Source organism: Python bivittatus, unplaced genomic scaffold (genome assembly GCF_059951505.1).
Source record: "Python bivittatus isolate LINGU-HERP-01145 unplaced genomic scaffold, Pbiv_v1 ctg000310_np1212, whole genome shotgun sequence".
Classification (NCBI taxonomy): Eukaryota; Metazoa; Chordata; class Lepidosauria; order Squamata; family Pythonidae; genus Python; species Python bivittatus.
Window position 1 is genome coordinate 9224026 of NW_028277054.1, and position 19096 is coordinate 9243121.

At 38.0% G+C, this 19096-nt stretch overlaps 1 protein-coding gene across 1 annotated transcript; it reads right to left on the bottom strand.

The window, feature by feature from the left end:
• Positions 1 to 1581: 1581 nt before the first annotated feature.
• Positions 1582 to 16650, bottom strand: STX12 (syntaxin 12). Its single transcript, XM_007440033.4, has 9 exons — positions 16400 to 16650; positions 12006 to 12075; positions 10252 to 10351; positions 9131 to 9268; positions 7949 to 7992; positions 6224 to 6329; positions 4899 to 4971; positions 4238 to 4320; positions 1582 to 3282 (listed from the first exon to the last, which is right to left on the bottom strand). The coding sequence occupies exons 1-9, from the start codon at positions 16506 to 16508 to the stop codon at positions 3190 to 3192; spliced, it is 816 nt and encodes a 271-aa protein (XP_007440095.1). The 5' UTR covers positions 16509 to 16650; the 3' UTR covers positions 1582 to 3189.
• Positions 16651 to 19096: the final 2446 nt, after the last annotated feature.

Genomic DNA, 19096 nt, shown 5'->3' on the forward strand with positions numbered 1-19096 from the left:
GATTTCCCCACTTCTATCCCAGTGCCTTTAACCACCACACTAAACTGACTCTAGTTTCCACACTTGGCAAAAACAAATCCTATGGTGAATGTAGCATCTTTGATCAGTCTCACTGCATTCCTGACACATATATTTATTAATTGCAGAAGTTTCCAAATCTCTAATTTTCAAATATCAATTATTTTCTGGTAATTCATGTTATCTTGAAGGTGGACCACCAAGATTATCAGAGCTGGATTAATATTTAACTTGAAGCATTAAAGTAGAACTTTGTCACTTGTACCAGGAAAAACCATAATACCTCCAGAAATGGATTTTTCACCTTGTTATAAATGCAAGTTTGTATCTCAAAACCATTCTAGCATTTGGTAATGTTGTTTTATTATCTTGCTTCTTGCTCCCAATGGCCAGAATTAAATGTATTTTAGATATTACTTGCTCCCATACAGAGGTATCTTAAGATAACACCCATACAGAGCTATCTTAACAGTTAACATATTTATTTATTATTATTTTTTATTTATTAAATTTCTCACCTGCCCATCTCCCCCCAATGGGGGAACTCTGGGCGACTCACACCGAACATTAAAAACAAATATAAATACATAAAACATCAATTTAAAAACATTTCTAAAAAAGGGAAAGAGTCCAAGAAAATGAAAAATCTGAGGCTGAAGACAGGAGGCCTCTATGAGGCTAGCCATCCCCATGCTTGAGGTATTCCCTCCCCACCCCAGGCCAAGTGGCAGAACCAGGTCTTCAAAGCCCTTCGGAAGGCCAGGAGTGAGGGGGCCAATTGCACCTCTGGGGCAGAATGTTCCAAAGAGCGGGGGCTACCGCAGAGAAGGCCTGCCTTCTGGACCCCACTAATTGAAGTTCTTTTACTGAGGGGGTCCAAAGCATGCCCTCTCTGTGTGATCGGGGAGGATGGGTTGAAGTCATAGGGGAGGGCGGTCCCTTAGGTAACCTGGTCCCATGCCATGTAGGGCTTTAAAGGTGATAACCAACACCTTGAATTGGACCTGGAAGCAAACTGGTACCCAATGCAGCTCGCAGAGCAGTGGCATTACATGGGCCCTCCTTGGGGCTCCAAAAATAGCCCACGCGGCTGCATTCTGGACCAGCTGTAGTTTCCGGATACTCTTCAAGGGTAGCCCCATGTAAGCGCATTGCAGTAGTCTATCTGAAATAAAATATATTCAATCAAATAAAAATTGAGTTGAATTTGGTAACAAATAGGGGTAGAAACCTCACTATTACTCCAGACATAATCTTCATTGGCAATGACTTCTACAGAGACAGTCTATGGCAGCAAATGTACAAAATCTTGTGCATTATAAAACCTTATTAGGACATAAGGTTTTATGGATTTAAGTTGGTGTTCAGAGGCATGAAACAGAAATCTTCAACTGATAGGTAACACTTGATGCATCACTTGGTATGGACTCTAAGGAACAAAAGCCATAATCACCTTTATTTCTAGCAATGTCATCCTGGCCTTCAACTGAAGTCAACTATTTTCTCAAGAATTTAAAGTGATTTAAACCTTTCAGGAGATTTCTGCTAAAAGAAAGACATGTCAAATATCTAAAAATGTTTATTGATATTTAAATGGATGGAATGATGGAGTAAGAGTACAAAGAAAAATGTGCAACTGAGGGCATCGTTCTTCACACAGCTTTCACAGTTTAGTCATTTAGATATGTAAAATATGAGAAATAATAAATAGTGAGCATGTCAGGAGAAAAACATACATTACTTGCATACAGAATGTTACCAAGTCAACATTTCAGGCTTTCCACATCCACTTTCTTTTAAGAGTATCATTGACCCAAATAACCCACCCAGAAATTTCACTAAAAATATCAGTTCTGAGCAATCTAAAAAGTCCAAATCAGATGTAAAATGGAACCCATGGGTTTCCATTAAGACACATCATAGTTAATCTTAGACTGGCATACCTCTAATCCTCCTTGGTATAAAAGGTTTAAAGCTTCTTTTGCTATTCAGAGCAACACTTTCCTATAGTGTCTTAATATGGAAAATGTTTTGTTTCAACCCACGTAAGGTTCCAGTAGGCAAAGAATAAACTACTTTACTTTCACTATATGAAAAGGAGGTCAGAAGTCATAACCAGCCCAAAATACGGTGCAATCTTCTTTCAGGAAATTTTTGTTTTTCTAGTACATTTGACTGCAATATCCCCAGACAGCTTAGGAAGGAAATTGGTATTCCCAACCAGTAACCTGTTGGACAGAAATATTTACCGAAATCCTAAAAGAAAAGATGCATAACTTTCTCTATGTCATCTTTCCATGTCAAACTCTGCTGCAACTTTTTACATGCCATAGTATTTAATGTATGTGCTAGTGGTACAAAGTTGAGAAGAGGCAGTAGGATGGCCCTTCTCCAACAAAACCTTCATTAGGCAAGAAGACATTTGGATATACTACTGAACAATTGACAGTCACCACAAAAATGGAACAGATAAACAGGACTTTAAATACAAATATCTTTAGACTAATCATTACTAAGTGGGTTTCTGAAGAGAGCCATTTTCAACGTGTCTCATATTAGCTATACCATTCTTTTAGAAAATTGAGACATTCTCTCTTCACAAGTTAAAAAAAACGGTCTGCTACAGAAGGTCCCATTTTTCCCCCCAACTCACTGGGCTACACTCAAAACAGCTTCTGGAAGTACACAATGCAACTCAGGAACTGCTGTTTCAAAGAAGTGGCTGTTTCCTGCAGGGGGATATACATCTGGAACAGCTGTGTGGATCACTAAAAATTGCTCGGCAGTGGGATTTTGTGCTTGGGAGTTATTTCTAAGTCACTTATAAAAGCAGTACACATTAAAAAAAGTTAGATCTGTAGTGCTTATGGCAATTAACAAACTAATCTAGATGACTGATCACATCCTTCAATACTTTATATTTGGGACAGGAATCTCTGGGAAAACAACAAAAAAAAAAGTCCTCCACAAGTTTAATTACATAAAATAAATAAACATGAACTGTCTTCATGGTTCACTAAGTCGAAGAACTAGTTATCTTCATGTTAGTTTTTTATATTATAATTACTAATGGAAAATCAGTTTGTGTTCCATCTCACCTCCATCCCCTCATTCCTTAGGCTTGTCTCATGGCAGAAATATTAATCTTGTATCTAATTCCACAGAAATATTTCATTTTGATAGCAGCCAGACAATTAATACCAAGATTAGACAAGCAAAAGCCAGGCCAAGAATTAGGATGCAGATCTTCTTGCGTGATTTCTTCTGTTTTAAAAAACAAAGAAAAAACCAATAGGGTATAGGGATACTGAGAAAGTGGAAAGAGATGTAAAATTCAGCTCCCACTAGGTTACAATGAAAACCATCTAACATAATTTAAAAGTGTGAGTAGCAGGACAATGGAATGAATTGGATAAATCGTCTTTTTAAAACTTCAGATAAAACAAGTTTTTAACAGGTTGATTAGAAACTACTGTTCTGAAAAGAATACATTTTCCTGTTCAAAGCACTTATTGGATCATTAGTATTGCCACGAACATAGTGGTCAACTTAAAAGCACCTTCTTGATCATTCAAGTGAATTATTTACTGCATCATTTATCTTCTGAATTTTTAATATGCTGGGCAGGCATTTTTGATAGTGACCCTCCAAATATGGAATGCTCTTCCAGAAATGGTAAATTAAAACCCACTCTTTCATATGTTTAATGCTAGGTTTTAAAAAAAACAAACCTTGTTATGCTTTTTAACTGGTCAGTCTTGTATGGACTTTTTTATGACTGAGTTATTTATTTTATTAAATTTTCATTTTAAACCAAACTTCATCGTATATTGCCCTGTTCTTTGCAATGTCAAGGTATCATTAGTACTTTTAAAAAGCACACCATGTGATGGAGGGTGGGAAGTGGACAGCTAACTATCCCAAGGCTGAGGGATATTGTTAAGGCTAAAAATACAGTTGGAGGAGGACCAAAGCTGGGTCAATTGAGGGGTGGAATGTAGAAGATGGGCTGCTGTGTGCCCTTTGTGCCCCCCAATCAAAGGGACTCAGTGGCAATAGTCCCTATAGGAAAAGCTATGTATTTCTCATTATTTTGGAACTGAAAACATTCATAACTGAAATAGAGACAGACAAAGCACTTCTGCACGATAGACTGAAATCCCAGCTCTGCTCCTCCCACTTCTAATTCTGGAAGACTTTGGGGCTGTACAAAGATTACCTGATAATAAGCAGCTCTCTGCAATTGTTCACTGGCACTTTCCACATGGACTTCTGCATTTTCTACATTTGCTTCTATGCTATCTATAGAGAAAAAGAGCACCCACTTAAAAAAAACAACCATCACCATTATATGATGTACTCCTGCTTCAGTTAAGCCTGCTTAGATATGCTGCGAAGTTATTTCAATGTGTGATTAGCGGTGTTGCACACCCTTTAGTTGCATTGATCCATAATTGTTAGTCTAGTTTCAGATAGGGGACTATCTGAAAGGAATAATAACCTTACATGCTATTCCTAGCACAATTTTTCTAGCTGATTAAAAAAAAAAAAATCTACCAGGAGAGTTTGTATACTTATAGGCATATACAATGTGGGTATACAAATAATATAGACACAGAATCGAATACTGTCAACCAAATGTAATCTTTAGTTGCTGTTTTCTAGAAGTTGCAGCATTATTAAATACCATTCCATAGAGCATCCTAATATATTTCATCAGCAGTTGTCAATACTACAGATGTCACATTTCTAAAGATATTTGAGGATCCTCTTTGGCTCAAAGAGCATCTTGCTTCAAAAGTCTCTGGGATGAATCCTCATCTGATAAGCAAATGCTAAGTCAGACTTCGGCAGTCAAGCAAACACCGCTATTTACTTACCAATCATGTCTCCCTGATCATGGATCATCATAGCCAAATCTTTAAAAATCTGATTCACATCCAAGATATCTGCCTGAAAGGGAAGTTTGTGAAAAATTACTGCATTCTGTGCTTATGTGTTTATGTTGTTATTCTAATAATTAAGCCATATTATTATTCCTGTTGCATTTTTTTTCTAGATAACAGTATGACTTAAATCCAAGGTCTCATTGTCAGTGGTACACTTACGTAAAGGGGCTTTTTGGTACAGCTATTTGTTGCCCTATAATACCAGTATTGCTGAGTCTTTGGATTCAATCCTCGCCGTTCATTATTTAAAATGAAATTTCATTTACAACCATATATCACAAGCACTATGTCACCTTCAAGCCTTAGAAGAATACTTGAGTTTATGTGTCTGGTTCACCCATTCCAATCTCCTTCCCTTTCCCTCCATTATTCTCCCTAGTCAAGGATAACTGCATCCTCTCTCTGTTTAATAACTGCTGTGAAAATGCAACCCCCATTTTGCAAAATCCTATGCTTTGTCTACTTACAAATCTTTTAAGAAGATACACAAAAATATCTATGTCCTGCACTTTGCAGCATTCTTCTAATTTCCAAAATACTGGTTGGAGACTTTATGAACTTTATGAAGATTCATATCAGTTGGCAAATACTATCAAGACTGTTGCAAGTTTTGCTCTTATTTTGAACTGTTAATAATTCAAGATTGCCTTGAAAAAAGCTGTGCTCATACCCCAGGTCCTCAGTGAGAGGTCTGTGTACCCCTAGATCCTGCCGCTGGTGCCTATCCAGCTCCTTGAACCATGTGATTTTTGCTTCTTAAAAAAAAAAATGAGAAACTGGCATGCTGCAGAGTAAAGGGCCAGCTTCAGGCATCTTCTTGATTTCCATAAACGCCTCCAGCCCCCTAAGCTTTTTAGTAAATACAAAATGATGGGTGGTTATAATCCAGGGCTTTAGTTTGAACCATGTTCATCTGCCCAGAAAAGAACTCAGGTATGTAGAAGTCGCAAGGAGCATCTTACAGAGGGCAGAACTAGTTATGTTCCTCATGGCAACCATTTTGCCAATGGACAAGGCTGACTGCCTTCCCAATCATTTTCCAAGATGTCCTCAAAATTCCAGCAGTGCTCATCAGACCAAAAAGGCCTGCTGTACAGTATCACAGTAGATAAATATCCTAGGGCACACATGAAGGGCTCTGAGGTGGCTTTTGAAAAAAAAATCTGGCACCCAAAGCATTACTTGTTGACCTCTTCAATATATATATATATATATTTTAAAAATATCGCATCTAGCTAAATCTATCAGCTGCTTACCTCTAATTGCCTAATGGCGGTTTCTCTCTCCTTAATTAACTCAAGATCTTGTTCTGTTATTGCTACATCTTCTTCTTGAGACTGCATCTGATCCCATTCTTCATTGCTGAAGGAAAAAAATGACAATCCACTCTTCTTGCTATTCCTGGATGATCAGAAAAAGCTACCCAAATATTTTTTGGATTTACTGATACATATTCCTTAGCTGTGGAAAGTACTTAGTGGTCTTCCTTCGAAACCAAAGGAGCTGAGAAGGCAGAATCTTTTAAAATATAAACTGGGGGAAATATTGAAGTAATTATAAATGCTTCTCTATGCACTGGAACACTTTCACATGAAGCAAGCTAACTGAATTAGAAGAAAAGTTACATGTTTAAAGACAAATTCCTGGCAATCGGCATCCCTTTTTCCTATCCCCAAGCTCAAATGGATCAATATTCTAGTAAGCCTTATTCAAATCATGATTTCCAAAAGTCTAAGCTGGAAGTCCCATCGCATTAGATTCTTGGCCATGCTGGTTGAAAGTTGAATTCCAAAACTTTTGGAGAGCCCTGGGAAGAGCTTGTTTATTAATCCAACATATAATGCCATTTAAATAATCTTGTTTATCTTTCAAGACCAACCAAGCACAATGTTCTTTAGATATATCAACTTACGATTAGTTCTATAACTCTGAATCAGAATCTTAGTAGATATAAGTTTTAACACTGATCGGTATATATTATATATTTAAAAAGGGAAGGAAGGGAATTTTTTAATTGGGTGGAAGTTGCTTAGGAATTTTATAGAGCTAAACCAATCTGGTGAATTTACATTTAAATTCAAGATATGGGAAGAGCTGTACATTTCCCAAAACAATGTTACTACCTTTCTCTCATAACTAACTGAGAGACAGACAGCTAGATATATCCATAGGTTTCTATCACCCTTGAAATCTGAAAGACCATTTTTATAAACAATAGCATTAATATCTGAACACCTAGACTTTAATTTTGCTGACATGGCCCTGTGATGTAGTGGCACACTAAAGTACATCAAGTATGTGCATGTATGAGTGTGTGTGTGTGTGTGTGGTTCTTCATTGTTTAATAAGGTTTCAACCCTAACAAACTAAGGTAATCAGAAAGTATGTTGTATGAAGTAGAAAATTAAGAGTGCTCTTACAGCTATGCCTAAAAGAAGTCATTTTTAAAGGCACTTGGGAAAATCTGCATCCACATTTATGCTCAATATGACAAACCAGATTCAGAAGTTTGACTGAGTTTTGACTCCTCACCCTCCAATTCCTTCTTTTGCTTCCTGGTTTACTATAAGAGGTTTACTCAATTAGGATGCCAGAAATTTGTGACCACAAACTATAATTTACTTCTAAACTTGAACCAGAGACTATGATTCAATCTGGATTTCTGATTCTGGTTTGGATGGTTTTAGGAAACCCTACTTGGCTGTCCCAGAGCTATAATGGCTGCCAACCAGGATGTCCATAAGGAAATCAGAGTGCACAAGAGAATGAGTACAAAGCCTGAGGAAACCCCAATAGCTAAACAATGATTTGGCTCCAGTATCTGAATCAAGCCATTATTTCTGAATAAAGGTTGCTGTGGGTCATATGAACAAGCTGTGAATGCAGGCACATAAATTCAATTTTCTCATTGAATGTGCATTAGGAAGGTTTTTCCAACTGAAGAAACAAGGTGATGGGTATCAGAAATCAGTAGGCATTACCTGTCAAATGAGACCAACTGCTCTTCCCTGCGTCTCTCATCTCCCTGGAAAGAAACCATTCTAGATCAGCCAAAAATTTACACTGGGAGAATATGATGCAGGAATTAGATCCTTTCTGGCCTAATTAACAACACAGTTTCTTACAAGTTATGGACTTGGCAGACATATCCAAGACAAAATTAGTTCTTCTATTTAAAAGAATGCTAATTAAGCAACACAGTAGAAGAACAGGTTGTTAAGAAAATCGAACAACTGAAACGGAATTGAACTAAACAGGAAGGGACAAAGATCTTACCAAGTCATTGTGTCTGTGATGACATGACCACTTATTCCTGTGCCCTCTTGAATCACTCAGTCTATCTAATTTAGACTGCTGGGTGCCACAAGTGGGGGAAAAGAATTAAGCAATTCAAGGTCACCGCTCAGAATACTTGCAATATTTTTTCTGTTCATCAATACGGTCATCAGTCAGATATCAATGGTCCCTCACATCAAGTAACAACTGAACTCTCATTTCCCCCATCCAAATTACATAAGATTGGCATAGTGTTGTATTCAGCTTTGCTATGAGAAGACTGAAAGATACTGTCCTATGAATGGATCTTGAGATCGTTTGGAGGTTCTAGCAGGGAAGTGCGGCTGTTGTATACTCTTAACTGAAGATTGGTATCCTTCTATCTGGGATGTTCATCCTCTTCCACCAAGCGCGCAGCTTTGGGAGGGATGCATATGCAGCAGTGAGGGAGGGAGGAGACACCCGCCTAGCCAGCCACACTAGCTGAATCAATTCTGGCGATCAATGGGGTGACAGATGTGGCAGCCAGATCGCCCTCACATCCTAGCTACTGTCCTGACAGAGACAATTATCAGGACAAGAAGATAAAGAAAGGAATTCACTTAAGAAGTGCAAAGCAACCAAATTCAAACCACTCATTCTTTCCAAGTGGGAATCTGAATGTTTCTAAAGCCCAGATGTATTTCAGAACTTTCCTTGCTTAGAAATAGGGAACCACTGATAGTACATCCTTTAGAATAAACAGAGTAAAGGATGTGAAACTAAAAGATAGGGTCATAAGAATCATCAGGTTAATAAGATATTTGCCATCTATTTTTTCTTTAAAACATTTGGAGGAAAAAAACCTCTAAGTTATTCCTTTGTGGACTATTTGGCTACCAACTTACAGAGAAACGAGAGCCAGCTCTTGCCCTGGCGACAGTTTCCTTTTCTTTCTCCGAGACTCTTCTCTGCACTGCTTGAAAATTATTTAAGGCTGCAGAAAAGTCATTCATTAAACGCTCCTTCTGAAGTTTCTGCTGGCGCTAGAAAAGAAGAATTTTATCCATGATTGTAAAAGAAAACTCACCAACCTCAACAGAAATATTCATACTTTATTTCTAGCTCTCACAGGATATTTTTACAAGTTTCAACATTCATGACTGATTCAGACCACTTTTGTCTATTGTTTTATTAAAGGGATATTAAGGAGATTTCTTGTTCAGCCATATGACTGGGAATTTGGGGACAGAGAACTAGTGTGTATTGCTTAAGGTGTTGGCCCAGGTTAACTTCCATCCACCAGAATGAAAACTCAGGGAGTGACTCTGGTTCAGTCACTCTCAGCCCAACCTCTTATCCCCAGGAGGGCTGCTGGGGATAACATATACATGTTCCCAGGATAAAGTGAAAGGAGACCCCATGTAAGCTGGTTTGAGCAACATAATAATTGCAACTACAATATTAGAAGCAGAAATCCAAACACTTCCAGAGAAACCAGGAGAAGGATGATTTACACACATTTCATACATTGGCAGGTACTGAAAATTCATTTAGTATCAACTATGTGTGTGTACCTTTAATCTCCGTTATTACAGCAGATGGAATGAGAAATTATTCCCCTCCTCCAGAACACTAATTTGACCCTATTCACATTGAGAACTAGAATGTGCCAGTAGTTCAGCTTCTTAAATATGTAAACCAGCCTATGAATGCCCCCCACCCCCAGATCCATGCCCCCAGGTAAAGAAAGTATTACCATTTTAAGATGATTAAATATAACATTAAGGCAAAGTTCACATATCACCACACTAATTGATATTGTATTATGCTTGGTTTTGATTTTTGACATACCGTTTTGCAAACTCAGCCACTGTGGTTTGTAAACCATGGCTTATTGTGACATGTGCAAACACATGCAATTATAGCACATTGGTAAACCATGATTAAAGAAGCAATGGTTTAATGTGATCTGCAAACCTGTTTGGTTTTCTCCCATTCCATGAAAACTACAGATAAACCCACAAACCTGTTCTGAGGAAGATAAGGGCAGAGGAAGGGAGCCCAGCTCCTTCAGGTATTCATTGGTCTCTTTGGCAAGCCGGTTTGCTGTATGTTGCAGCTGTTGTCTAGGAACAAAAATGTACTTCAGTTTCATTCTCTTGTTTCTTAAAATGGAAACATTAGCAAAGCTGTGTCCTACCTCCACTCCCTTTTAACTTCTTTGTCAATTATATTGCCATCTATCTGAATGGTGATTTCTTTTTCCCAGCAAAATTATGACAGAAAAAAAAATTATTTCATCTTTACACTGATGACTTGTTTCTTGCTCCCCGATTGGCCTTCCTATACTCTTGTATGCCTCAGCTAAGTATTCCATCAAAAAAACCTCATTAGCCTTTTATTAAAGCAAAACCAAGGTTTTGGGCAAAATACAGTGAAATGTAAAAGGAGGGCTCACTCCTGCCGTATGAAGGAGGTTGCCTTCTATCAATATTGCATCTTGCTTTTCTTTTTATCTGACAATCTTTGAAAATGAAAGTTGGCCAACAAGAAAGTGTGAAATTTAATCTCTAAGCATTTTCTCAGACTTAGAATATTTTCCATTAATGTGCAAAATAAATTGTTGAGAACAATACTTGAGGTACCTAAATCCAGATCTACTGCATTTTTACCTGCTGAATTTGACATTATCTCAATTAAACCTACCACTATAACTGGATTATATATTCTCCCCAGATTAAAAAAAAAATTCTAATTGCTGTCTGTCTTTTATTTTTCTTTTAGTCAGCTTTGAATTAAATTGAATGAATGAAATGAATGAATGAAAGGAACTGGATTATTGGCTCAAACTGCTCTCTTTGCCCAGTCCCAGATTAGTCAAATTTTGCTTTTCAAAATAAAAGAGAACTAACTCAGATATCCATCCGGCTTTCAAAATCTAATTCATCAGATTCAACAGGTTGATTTTTCTTTAGAATTGTTTCTTCCTTGAGCATTTTTCCCCCATTGACAATTTTTAAAGATTGGGTTCATAGTGTCTCCATTCAATCTCTTAAACAGCACTGCAAAACAAAAATAAAACAAAACAACCCCCCCCCAGAACTGCTTCTTGTTATGCAGGGGTGAAAAAATGCTTTGAATGTGAAACTTATTTAAAGCTTATGTGCAAGCTATTCTTAGAATTGCTTTAACTCTGTTATGACACAACAGATGGAACAGCTGCTTTGCAGATTCTGCCCACAGGGCACTGGTGTATTAAAGGCTATCCCACGTTATTTTCTTTTTCTTCTTCTCTTGTTTCTTGCTTTCTGACATTTGTTTTAATTTTTTTTTTAAATTCAGCTCTTGGGGAAAAATTAATTGGACTGACCTGCAGAGATCTGATTTCCTTCTGGCTTCTCGTAACAGGGGGATTTTGTTCATAAGAACAATTTTTGCTTAATTAGCTTCCAGAGCTTGGGCATTTTTAAAATCCACACAGTAGTGTGACATATCAGTTAGAACTATCGACATCAAGAATGCTATTGTACTTAATTATCCAATTCCTGTTGTAATCTATGTATCTGCTCTTTTTCTCTTCCTTGTTCATGTTCATAAAACTGAAGCACAAATCCACAAATCTCCTTTTTTCTTAACTCGTTTGTGTTGGAAATTATTTATTAAATTATTCTATTCTATGAATTTGCTAGACCTCAAAGTTAAGATATTCAAAATTCATTTAAATATATGATCGGCCCTGAGGCCTTGCATACCTCAAAGAGCTTCTCAGATCATACTTACAAGTTTTCCTGCAGTTTGGTAGAATCCTGCTTGGTCCCCAACTGATTCATCAAATTCTTTATCTGAGAAGCTGTAAAATAAAATAATAATAATAATAATAATAATATGTTATCATTTTGCCATGTATGTTCTCCACTGAGTTATGAGAAGGTGAGACAGTGTATATTATTTGGTGCAACGCAAAGTCTCTGAGTAATTAAAGTGGGTTGTTAAGCCCATAGACTACAGTCATAGACCACAACAATGAAGGAATTACTGAAGTTATTACACTTGACTGCATTAAATGACAGACTGTCGCCTCAAATTCTACATTCTTACAATCCTAGCCCCCCACCTTCAAACACTTTGCCAATGGCTGTGAAGTCATCAGAAATCAAGCTAGACTCAAAAGAAAACCTTTTCACTGGCAAGACCGAAAGAATAAGCCAATCAGACACAGTGGTCTTGAAGACACCTGAGAGGGGTATTTGTTTAGTCGTTAAGTCGTGTCCGACTCTTCGTGACCCCATGAACCATATTGCGCCAGGCCTTCCTGTCCTTCACTGCCTCCCTGAGTTTGCTCAGTTTCATGCTCATTGTTTCAGTGATGCTATCTAACCATCTCATCCTCTGCCGTCCTCTTCTCCTTTTGCCTTCAATCTTTCCCAGCATCAGGGTCTTCTCCAAAGAGATCTCTCTTCGCATTAGGTGACCAAAATATCTGAGCTTGAGCTTCATTATCGATCCTTCCAATGAGCAATCAGGGTTGATGAGAGGGGTATAGGAACTGGACAAATAAGTGGAACTGTTGGTTCCAAATCAATAGCTATATATCCCTCAACTGCATTGACTCTCTTTTTATCTGTGTAACAGTTTCATCTTGTGGCTGCTCTACCAAGAGATATACAGTTGTTTTATTCAGTCTCTACTGAATAAATGGACCCATCCACAACAACAAACATGAGAATATAAACCTGGCTTAAAGTCAGAAATGAGCAATCATCTTCTAAGAGTGATAAGCCAGTAAGGTATAAATAATTCCAATGCTCACAACTTGTCTGAACCAAGTTACAACAATGAGCAGATGGATTTGGTCCACAAAAAGTCCTAAATAAAATCAGAGACTATCAAGATGCTAATCCAGCACCCCAGGATCACATGCTCAGAGGAAGGCATAGTTTTCCAATTATAAAATGAGAAACCAAAACAAAAAGGTAATCCGCTAAAACTCCTTACAGCTAACAGAACAGGGCTGTTAGAAATCTTGTCCGTTAAAATGAAACTAAAATGAATTTTTGGTATTCTCATCTAATTCATGCTACTCTGGGCACTTTGGGGAAAAACAGCAATTTGAACATGAATTTATAAATAGATGAAAGAATTTCTTTCTTTGATAGCAGCCTTCCCGATGGCTTAGGGGGAAATACGCTGATGGGAGAAGAGGATAAATCAAAAGAAATGCCATCAAAGCAAAGCTGAAGCATCAGTGAGACTGCAAGTCAGTAAGCACATGATCTCTCTTAAGATCTTTATTTCTCAAAACTCCTTCCGTTATTGCAAAGTGAACTTCTGGGATTATTCTGTGGCAGATATCTACAGACATTCTGTAAATATGTTTTAAAGGTATCCGTTTCAATCCTGAGCCACTAATGTGATGTCAGAGGATCTGATGGAGATTAAATCCCCACAAGAGTGAAGATGCTCTCTGATGAAGAAGCCAGCTGTGCAGCTGCTTTTACCCTTAAAATAAAAGTACAATCCAGCTGCAGGCACATTGCAGCCTGGCTGCGTTGAGTACAATGCTTCAGCCCATTGATCTCTAGAGTTGGCACAAATGGGGTGATTCAAGCCTATGTAGATTTCCCCGCAGGCCGTGCCAGTAGGACATCATCTCTCATATTAAACGCGGGCATTAGTTGGTCTCATGGGGAAAGTTATGGACCAATTCCCTGAAGACATTTGTGGTCTCAGTTGGCATTTCTTTGGAGCTACAAGCCCAAAATTGGACCATAAGGGATTGTTACGTACATTAGGTCTGTCCATATTGCTGATCACCCCTTGTAATACTATGCAAAGAGCTGGATATCTTTGCGTAGAGAGCCAGTTTGGTGTAGAGTTGAAGGTGCTGGCAAGAAACTAGGAAACCCTGAGTTCTAGTTGTCCCTTAGGCCTGAAAGCCAGCTGGGCAACTTTGTGCCAGTCACTCTCTCTCAGTCCTATGTACCTTACAGCAGGGTTCCTCAACCTTGGCAACTTGAAGATGTGTGGACTACAACTCCTAGAATTCTGGCTGGGGAATTCTGGGAGTTGTAGTCCACACATCTTCAAGTTGCCAAGGTTGAGGAACCCTGCCTTACAGAGTTGTTGTGGGGAAAATAGGAGGTGGGAGCATTAAATACGCCACCTTGAGTTGTAAAAAAATGAATATGGGATATAAATAAATAAACAAAAATATATCTTCATGCATGGATGGCAGAGAGAAGAATGAGATGCCTACTACTTTGCTTTACATGAACACACATTGTTCTGCACTGACCCGATGAATTACAGACCATTACTATGTAAAGGGAACATTTTAAGTCCCGCCTAGGCACAAAGTCAGCTGAGTGACCTTGGGCCAGTTACTTTCTCTCAGCCCTAGGAAGGAGGCAATGAGAAACCACTTCTGAAAAAACCTTGCCAAAAAATTGCAGGGACTTGTCCAGGCAGTCTCTGAGAATTGGACATGATTGAACAAAAAAAAATAAAAAAAAATCCTACACATAGGGAACATTTTAAGGGGGCAATCTACCAGTTTCCTTACATATCCATGAACTATACAGCATACTGGTGCTGCTACATGGGCACAACAAAAATCAACACAATTATTGCAGGCATTGACTAAGTTTTAACTCTAACCCTAAGTTTTCTCATATTTTTTTTTAAAAGCAACTGCTCACAGAGAGACAGCAGACTGGCATGTAAAAAAAAAAAAAGAATGAAACAAAGGGGGAATTTCTCCCCCCTCTAGTCTCAGACAGGCTCAGATTATCCTACTTCAGGCACATTATGCGAAGATCTAGCTCTCTGTAGAAGGTTCTAATGGTGGGAAAGGTGGAAGGAAAGAGAAGAGGATGACCAGCAGCAAGGTAAATGGATTCAGTTACAGTGGTGATGGGTACACCGTTGGAAGACCTGAAGGACCAGATTGTCATGGAGAAAACCTATCTATGTGGTTGCTAAGAGTTGACAATGATTTGAGGGCCCATAATCAATCAATCTAGCCTCAGAAGCAATCCATGCCTCTTTCTAGGCACAGGTACCCACTTCATGTCTCAAGACTGATAAGCTACGTTTGAAATTAAAAGACAAGAATAACAGTATGGCAAATTTGTATCTTATTAGAAACATGATTACAGTACTTCAGAGAAAGTGCTTTTCTCTAGTATCTAGATAGCGTTATGTGATGATCACACAGGAGCACTGCATTAACCAAACACATGCAGATTTTGTAAACACTTGAAATTCAGAATCCTCAAAATGTACATGCATTAAATATCTTATTATGTATATAGAGCTGTTTTCGTTATAGCCAACAAAAAGTACTTAGGCTACTAATAATTATTTAATATTTGTTATATTTATTTCCTGCTTTTCTTCCAAGAACTTCAGGCAGCTTACAAGGGACCTCCTTTCATTTTACTCCAGAAACCCTGTAGTAGGGTTTTTGTTTTGTTTTGCATTAGATTTCATAAGCATCAGAAACAATAATTAAAATGTTGGCCAATTTCCTTTTTTATTAACATAGAGTGTAGTTTCTTTTGTTAATGTAGGTTTAATGTGTTGTTTTATTTTTTTGTTAAAAATATCTGATGCTTAAATATTTACAGTACATCACTACCATCTCTATCACACTAAGACTACAAACAAAATTCTTAAAAACCTTGATATAGAGAACAATCAGTAGGTAAGAATGGGGGTAGATATCATCATTATTATTATTATTATTATTATTATTATTATTATTATTATTATGGACAAACAGTATTCTAAAACGTTGCATGCAAGTAGCCTCAGTGATCATGCCTAGAAAGAGAGAGTATACATCTTTTAAAGAATCCTCTGCTGATTAACTTTGACTCAAGATGGACAAAGTTCTCTTAGACTTTGGAACTGCTTGCCACTATATTTCTGATCCCAAGACGGAAGATTCAGTGTCTAACATTTTAAATATATACACTTTTTTAAACGTTAGGAAGTTTCGTGGATTTTACAAATAAAAAAGCAATATAAATGATTTAAAATAAAGAGGTTAGCGACATGGGAAGGGGAGCAAGAAAGGGAAACATTTCTAAAGGAAACATATTTCTTTTGAGGGGGATAATCCAGGAGATGGTGGGAGTGTGTGGGCCAAAGAGGTCAAAAGCATCACTCACTGCATTGTGCCAGGCGCTGTATATTGGTGCTGCAGGTCTGGATAATGGTGCTGAAGTCCCGAGGCGGAAGCCCCCCAGGCCGATAAGTCTCCAATTGTCCGTACGACATGGTTACCTCTAAAGACCCGGGGAAGAAAAAAGCAGAAACGACAGCAAAAAAACAACCCCCAAGCGAGGAGGACAAAATATTTATCTGTCAAACCGAGGCACTGCCGACGCCTCCACAACTGCGCACGCGCACCAGGGAGGCCCGAGCTTTCTTCCTTTCTCCGCGCAGGCGCACAACAGAAGCCTAAGACAGGACAGCCCACCTCCGCCTTCCTTCACCTCATTCGAGGGAGCGGTAGCTGACTGGGTGAGCCGAGGGAAAGCAAGTGCTTGTACGCATGCGTCCTAGCCGCGAGACGCACATGCTCAGACTGGTTCAACCGCCGTTATCTGAAAACGAGGCTCGGTGTCATGGCAACCGAGGGCAGCTTGGTGTTGTTGCTGTTTGGAGGAGGCCGCAATGTTGGTTGTGATGATTCTTCGGAGATAACGGCGTGGTACCGGCTCCTTCTTTACCTGAACTACACACGGTCGTAAGGTTGCACGTAGAATGCTGGAGATATGTATTCAGACGCCAGTTCCGTTAAGTGGGATTTACTCCTGAGTAAATCTGCATCGGATTAAAGCGAAATAATTCGATGTATGACTAACAGCGTTACTGAATTCAGTGAGCCTGGCTTTCAGGTATGTGTGCCTAGGATTACATCGTGGATGTTACTCTGCTACGGTTTACTAGAGGTTAACGCTTTGAGCTAGCTCAGTGGCCTTTTTACGCAGGTCCGTGGGGATTTTAAGGGTATCGTGCAAAACGTGGGGCGACCACTCGATGTCAGCAGCAGTCACAGGGTGAGGGTCTCTTGGCTGCCAGCCACCGGCCGACATGATTCTTGCAGCCGTATAAAAATGCCCCTTGTGAAATGCTCATTTTATTTGGGCATCAGACAAAAACTATTTCCGTTGCCTTATTTTCCAATTAGCATTTTTTAGATAGGATAGTTTGTATTGAATGCATTATTACAGTTACAGTTTGTTTTGACAGTTCTTGCACGTTTTATAGTAAATGCATTTAACAACAAAAGTTTGGAATGATAGATTTAAAGGGCCTGGGTTGTAAATTGTGGCATTACAGAATACATTTTAATGGGAAATACTGGTAGACATTGACGGTCAAGCATCTCATATACAGTACTTATGTTTATACATAAATAATTTTAAAACTGCTTTTTAGAGTTACAGTCTAAAACTTGAGGAAGAAGGTTCAAATTATAGGTGTTTGCATGAGAATGTTTTTAAGAAAGCAAAAATTGCTTCTGTCATAGGAAATCAGTCAAGGGCAATCTCAGGCTGGAAGATTTACAAGGCTTGCCTAAAAGCTGGAGTTGAAAAGCCAGGGGATTTGGGGCAATAATTTAAAAGGCTGCATCTTTAATGAGATAATTCCTAAAAGGAGAAAGACTGTATAGAAGGAGGCTGCTCTTTTATTAAACTGTTCCCAAGCGTGAATGAATAAGAATAATTTTAAAAGCTCAGATATTTTACCGGAATAAGTCAAAGGGAGATGTTATACATCTCTAGAAATAAGCACAAGAGATTCTAGGAGTATAATAGTGATGTTAAAGTTGTTTGACTGAAAGACCCCTGTGTCTGAAAGGACTTTATTTCAGCACTATGTATTGTCGATCAAATTTAATTTCCTCCTCTTTTGCTCAAACCTCCATCAACACAGAGTGGTGGGGAAATATTTCTACAGTATTGGTTTCTGCTTGCATACAGAGAAATTTAATGAAATTATAAGCAGAAAGGGCCAGGGAGATAACTCTGCTTTATGATGTGTGTTTAAATTTTTGATCATTTTTTCTCTACTGTTGTTCAAGCTTTGATTGATTGATTGATTGATTGTATTTCTGTATTGCCAGATCAAAACATGACTCCCAGTGCCCTTGCAGGTGCTTTGTCTCTGGGTGCTCTTCTGGCCTTGTGCCCACTGTAAGGGATGTTATGAGAGATCTCTGTGATTACCTCTCCCAAGGCAATTTTTTACTCTAAAAGCAATAATAAAAGCCTCAATTTGCATCAAAGCCAACACATAAAGGAGCAAGGAGTATAATTTTTCTAACCTAAATCCAGTAAAAGCTAGTGTAGTGTAGTGGCTAATGAGAAAAGGCAGTGCTACATATGCCACCTTGATCTCTTGAATGAGATATAAACCTAGCAAATAAATAATCTTCATTTGCTCCTTCTGATACTGAATGAATAAAACTGATAAAATAAGGATTGAGAAATAATTTTGAATGCATTCTGTTCATTATCAGATTGGAAATTAGATTTCAGCTTTTGCATGTGGTGCATATCTAAAAATGAATTTAGTTGAGGAATTCAAAATACATTTTTAAGAATTAAATGCCAGATTTAATATTTAAATATTAAATGCAACTTGGGATTTATTCATTTATTTGATATAACTATACCCCACATTATAGGAAAATGTACAAGGTAGTTTACAAAAAATGTAAAATAGTTCTTAATAAAGCAATAGCAACATAATAAGAAAATAATGTCAGCAAAACCAGATTAAAAATGAATAATAAAATCCTCCCCATAAAACAATGAGTAAAATAATTAAGTAACACATGTGGTATAAAAGTAACA

Coding starts and splice junctions, on each gene's coding strand:
- STX12 (XM_007440033.4), bottom strand. CDS start 16,508: ATGTCGTACGGACAATTGGAGACTTATCGGCCTGGGGGGCTTCCGCCT. Junction 12,076..16,399: donor ACAGCGCCTGGCACAATGCA/GTGAGTGATGCT, acceptor TTTATTTTACAG/CTTCTCAGATAAAGAATTTG. Junction 7,993..9,130: donor GAGCTGGCTCTCGTTTCTCT/GTAAGTTGGTAG, acceptor GTTTCTTTCCAG/GGAGATGAGAGACGCAGGGA.